This window comes from Phoenix dactylifera, chromosome 14 (genome assembly GCF_051530095.1).
Source record: "Phoenix dactylifera cultivar Ajwa chromosome 14, Ajwa_hap1_PhDact_Kaust_v1.1, whole genome shotgun sequence".
In the NCBI taxonomy this organism is placed as follows: domain Eukaryota; kingdom Viridiplantae; phylum Streptophyta; class Magnoliopsida; order Arecales; family Arecaceae; genus Phoenix; species Phoenix dactylifera.
Genome location: NC_143203.1, coordinates 24,613,307 through 24,619,306, shown reverse-complemented (window position 1 = coordinate 24,619,306; position 6,000 = coordinate 24,613,307). Strand labels below are relative to the sequence as shown.

Sequence of the window (6,000 nt, the reverse complement as noted above, 5' to 3'; positions counted from 1 at the left end):
TTCCACGTTGGGTTTGATGTCTCAGAAGTATCTATCTTTGTGCAGTATTTGGTGTTGGGATAAATCCACCGGCGCTTCAAGAAAGATGATGAGCAGTAGAGGCCATGAGCAGAGATCATGCAAACCTCGATGCGGATCTTGCCATTTTGGAAGCGTTTTGTGCACGAGGAGCCAGATAAAGGTTAAAAAAACAAATCTGATAAGGCTTTTTCAGTCATGTGAGATTGAAAGAAGAAGAAAATAAAAACACACACACAGATGGACATTGGCATGACAAAGAACAGTGCTTTTCTTGATAACAAGTAGGTTCCTACCTACTAGATAAGCTCTTTTAGAGGAGCCAATTACCCTTTTCATACAAAGAATCATATGCTAATATATGAGTGTTGGAAACAGAAGAATTGAAAGCGCACAGAAATTACGTCCTTGGACAAGGAGGATTAGATTCAGAATTTTTAAGGAAACAAAAAAAAATGAAGTCAGATGATAGAATAGAATATGTTGGATTTGTTTTTCACAAAGTTCCAATAGAGTGAAAGTTTGATCCATCCTCATCATGGTCTTAATTTCTTGTTTGCATAACTGTCACCAAAAGTGAGATCATGTTTTGCCGTTGAGAGTCCTCCTCACCTGTCCTCTGCTTTCTTAAAATTAATGGCAAGGTGTCATAATTTGACTCAAAAACATGTAGGGCCTTGCATGCTCCTGTCTTTGCTGATGGCTACGCAGAGCATATCATGGAGAAGCTTTAAATTAGTATATCTCACAGAAAACCTTATGAAAAATATGATGTATTTGCATTCCAACCTCATGAAACTTCTTCGTGAGCTTCATTCATCGGTTCTCGAGAGGGTGGAACCAAAAGCAGCATCCTACCAGCAGGTCTGACCATGAGATTGCCTTGCAGGTAACTCGAGGCAGATCGCGTATACATCATTGTAGTAGACCCTAGAGAATCCTCTCCAAATCCGCATGCTTTAAAAAATAACCTGAAAAAATTTTCCATATGCTATACGTAGCTAGACTTTATATGTCTGCATATATCGTAATGGTCTGATCATGTATATGCAAACAAAAGGGAATGCATACTAACAGAGAAGCTAAGAGTTGCATTATATATACAATTATACATAAATGTGAATCCATGTAGTAAAGGAAAGATATAGAGGTGTCCAGATATTTGTTTTAATCAGTAGAAACTCATCTCAATAAAAAAAGAAAAAAAAAGAGGAAAAGGTAGTTCCACCCAAGTACTAAATATTCCATGAACTTTGTTTCGAGGCTCTTAACTACTAGCATCATCTTTTTCAGTCCAGCTGGCTTACTAAAGGTGAGCTCAAATTCAAAATTCTATTTGGGTTAAGAGACCAAATTAAGTAAAAGGCATCTACACAGAGAGTAATATAGAGATTACTCATTAAGTCATTCGATAATGAAATGATTTATTTATAACTTCCCATCTGTGAATTGCAGAAAGTTGACTCCTGAGTTTTTTGTTTTTTTAAAGCATCCTACTGCCTTAAATTTTAATATTCAAAAGGCAATTGAATAAATATTTAATTCATTTTAAATTTCTGCAAAGGATGAATCTATATAGCCTGCCTTTTCAGCGCAAACAAGCCATGCCATCTTAATCATGGATAAGCTGTTTTCCTCATGGCACAATAAGAAATGAGGCCTCCCGATTCTAGAATAGTTTTAAATATTGGTGCAATTTAAAAAGATATTGCGCCCCTTTCATCCCAGCCATATACACAAAAAAAAATTAAAAAAATAAAAAGAGAGAAAAATGGAGGATATACTAACATGTCAGAGCCAGACACAGAGAAAAAGTAATGATAATGCAGATTATATTACACTAACTTAAAATAGTTTGGGTTTTTTACGTGAATACTCTCCAAAATATTAAAATTTGTATAAATACCCTCCCAAAATTAATATTTGCATGTATACCCTCATAAAATACTTGCTTTGCATGTGTATCCTTCTCTTTTTTTTCTTCTGCAGATGTACCCACGCCATCTAACACCGTTAAGAAATGAGCGGTTTAAAATTGAAATAACTGAAATACTCTTAATGGGTAGACATGCAAAAAAAAAAAATGTATAAGGTCATATATGCAAATAGCAACTTTGCAAGGGTATTCATGTAAGTTTTCATATTTGGGAGGATATACATGCAAAAAAAAAACAACATCTTTTCCTATTTCCTATATATATCAGCCGATATCTCAAAATATTTAGGTCATTTTATTTTTCCCTAATGTCCCAACTCAGCTGTATTAAACCAAGATCAATCTCAATGACTTGTTACAAAGTTACAAGACTATTGGCACCCTCAAAAAGAAAAGGCATCAGCAAGTCACTATATCTGGCCCTCAAGGATGAGGCAAGGAGGGGTGCATGCATGCACAGGTCCTGAGAACTATTTCACCTTCCTTAACCATCAGCCTCTCACCCCAAGCAAAAAAAATGCCATTACAAATTCAGTTTGACTACCATGATACAATAAGTACATACACAAAAAGGGCATTATGGGCATACCTCTCCTTTTCTGTGCACAAGGCAGACATATCGTATATGCCTTTGCTGGTGAGAATCCTGAAAGAAATTGTTTGAAGAAGGAGAAAAAGTAAAAAAACGGCTACTTGGCAAATATTATCAGAACAGGTGAACTTTTCAAACCAAATTTATCAAGATCTCGTAGAGTTAAAACATTTTCATGACCTGAAAGCAAAATTGCAAGCATTTTACCAGCATAACTTATATATTGTAGTAGTTTACCTTTTTGAAAGTGTGGAAGAGAGGGGTAAGCTCTGTTTGCAGATGCGGGAGTTAACAGCTGGAAAAGTTTTGATTATAGTTTTTGCAGTTCTCAACCTATTGGATGAATTAGCATTCTACAAAACAGAACAAAAAAAACTAAAGTCTGACAAAATAGTAAAGCAATTCAATATACTAGTGTTTGAAATCCACGATGACAAATTTTGAAGGGGGAACTATACTCTTCAGAGTTATACATGGATGCATGCGCACAAGCGTGCAAAAAAATGAATGTTAATATCTCAGGCAAAGAATTACAGAGAAGTGGGATCTTGATACTACGATAGAATCACAGATGCTACAGTAAATTATATCAGGGATCACCAGCTACAATATCAAGAATGCACTATTTCTCTACATACCTTATCATTCTTTCAACTATTTTTCGACCAATACCCCGTCTCTGTAATGAAGGAATAACCTGAAAGACACCGAGCATAAATGATATGAATATAAGGAAGAGTGCTTGGCATGAAAGGAAATATTTAAACTGCCTGATAAGTAATGAATGAACTTTTGACTGACTTTCTTGATTGAGGCAACGCATCCCTTTCAAATGATGCTGTGGATTAGAGATTTTACCTGATAGCCTGATACATCTAGGAATCTTTCAAAAACCATAACACAATACAAGTAAGAGAGTTCTGCACCTGTATCAAACTTCTATTTCTTTTTTTTTAAACATGGTTAATATAGAACCTCTAAATTGGTTCTTCAAGTGATTACAGGTATGTAAGGCTGTCACTCCAACCTATAAACCCAGCTACCGACCCGGACACAACCCAACCCCAATATAATGCAACTTCGACATGATGATGCGTTGGGTATAGGTCCAAAGTCAAATCCCCCGAAATTTTCAGGTTTAAGTTTGTGGTAAGAGGTTTTTGAAAGTTGTATATAATACAACGTTCAAAAACGTATATAATACATAATTTAGGTATTATATAATACATAAGTTTGTGGTAAGAGGTTTAATCCCCTGAAATACACCTGACCCGAAATCGTATATAATACAGATTTATATATTAGTAGCATATGAAAGTTGTTCTATAACTTTGAGGGCAGAAAGAATAAATAGTGATAACATGTTGGAACATGGTTAGGTGTTTATACTTGACTTTAAGTAAAGTATATATTTTCAATATCTAGTCAATCACTATTACATAGTTAACCATGAAGTGCTTGTTATTCATAATTTAATTTTTGTAGCATGTATAGGATGTTTCATTGTTTTAGCTTGATTAACTTTTCAAAATATAATATTTGATACTTGATCGGTACCCAGAACTGGACCCAACCCGATCCTCAATCAAGCAATTGAGATTTTTGAAGCTTAAAGTTGTTGAGGTTTATTTTGGTTGGAAGTCAGCATTTGGAAACAGTGAGCTGTATTTGAACTGCTTGTTCCATTACTTGATTTGTCTATAGTTTCTCAGCTTGTTCCAAACAACTTATTTGTCTACGATAATAGCCATTTCTTATGTGAAATTTCTGGTTTCATTTTCCTAACTTAATGCATCTCTATAACCTTCCAAAAGCATTCGAAAAGGCTATAAAGACAACATGCTGTCAGATGCTAAGAAAGTTGTCTCTTAAGCTGTTCTCTTTTTTTTTTTTTGGTGAAAAAATAGGAGGGGAGGGGGAGGGACCAGCCCACCCGCGTAGCAGCCCCATTACTGGGCCCCCCTTCCACTAGGGAATGTTCGATACAGGTCGCAGGTTTCGCGTGCCTTCCCCGACCCGTGGGCTCACCCCACTGGGTTCACCGCCTCACGTGTGGGTACGTCACCAGGAAAAACAGGAAGAGTTTTTTCTTTATGAACATCCATTCGCTTTCAGTAAAACAATTTCCATAAAAGAATAAATCATATAATACTCTACTCTTATCTCACCAAATGCTGATTTTTTATAAATATTATGTTATATTTTTTTTATTATTAATCTACCAAATGGCACGTGCATATCACGTGCTTGCATTCCCTAGTAAAGAAAGAGAACTCTTTTATAATTGCATTATTGCAGCTTTTTATGTGGATCAAAACCTTAGCTTTGCTCCAAAATTGATGAAAAGAACCCTCTAATATATATTACATAATCAAAAAATGACTTGAGAAATTACTGGAGAATCGGAACAATTTAATTATTCGCTAAACGAAGTAGTAGTATCAAAATCTGATTCCCACTACATTTCCTATACCAAAGCAAAAAGCCAGCGCCTGAATCGTAATTAGTACTAAAAATCGATATGAATCATCACCTGCCAACAATTGCTCCCAATGGCAGAACAACAACGATAAAAAGAAAAGGCAATTCTTATGGAGGGGTAATAAAATCCACAATTACTCATACCACAACGTCATGGATCGAAGCCGTCAGTCCCCCATCCGACACCGCCCGGCCAAATCCCACCAATCGGCTATCCGATTCCGGCACCGGCAACGCCCTCTCGAAAAAATTTGCGATCCCAGCTCCCAATATCTCATTTTGATCATCCTCGACCAAGTATTTGGGCCGGCAGAAGACGGAGACGACGGCGAAGCTGTGGGCGAGGGCGATCTGGAGCTTGCCTGGATCGACGGGCTCCGCGCGGCCGTCGGCGGCGAGGGCCGGGAAGCGGTGGCATGAGAAATTGGCAGAGCGGAAGAGATCTTGGAGCTGGAGAGGATCGACGAGGGAGGGGTTCGTGGAGATGGAGACAGGTGGGGGTTTTCTGCGCCTCTTCGGGGTTTGGGGGCTGGGGAAGAAGTGGAGGGAGGCAGAGGAGATCGAGGACAGAGAGGCAGTGGCCGCCATTTTCCAAGAAGACACAGCTCCATCCGAATGCGTCCGACCACCAAAAAGTGGCCGATATAAAATCTAGCAATATTAATATTCGGGTATTAATTTTGTATCGATGTCGGTAATGGTTTTGCCGAATTAAGTTTCTTTGTGAACGCTCCACTCCAATCCTTGAGACCCGCTCTTCCCCACTTAAGCCGCCATATCCGCCCGCCACTCTCCCAACACCACCTCCACCTCCTCTCCCGACGCGGGCGGCGGTGGCTGGACTTATCGACCACCAGCCTCCAGCGCTTCTCCTCGTCCCGCGCGCACCGCCAACGCCTTCCTTCACCCCAGCCTTCAATCCCTCCTCCGCTATACCTGTCTTCCCATATCCTCCTCCTCTGCCTCCAACTCC

General features: G+C 38.6%; 1 protein-coding gene across 4 annotated transcripts; it reads right to left on the bottom strand.

Moving 5' to 3' along the window:
- Positions 1 to 271: 271 nt before the first annotated feature.
- Positions 272 to 5,695, bottom strand: LOC103705960 (Acyl-CoA N-acyltransferases (NAT) superfamily protein). Of its 4 annotated transcripts, XR_015973113.2 has the most exons (6): positions 5,172 to 5,695; positions 3,185 to 3,243; positions 2,784 to 2,899; positions 2,544 to 2,600; positions 808 to 989; positions 272 to 721 (listed from the first exon to the last, which is right to left on the bottom strand). XR_015973113.2 is itself a non-coding variant. In XM_008789878.5 (5 exons), exons 1-4 carry the CDS (start codon positions 5,613 to 5,615, stop codon positions 809 to 811), a joined length of 741 nt encoding a protein of 246 aa, XP_008788100.3. In that variant the 5' UTR covers positions 5,616 to 5,691; the 3' UTR covers positions 272 to 721; position 808. The 4 variants fall into 4 exon arrangements, 2 of the variants coding, with proteins under 2 accessions (XP_008788100.3, XP_038988301.2); XM_008789878.5 differs by lacking the exon at positions 2,784 to 2,899 and having other exon boundaries at positions 5,172 to 5,691; XR_005514340.3 differs by lacking the exon at positions 272 to 721 and having other exon boundaries at positions 958 to 1,034.
- Positions 5,696 to 6,000: the final 305 nt, after the last annotated feature.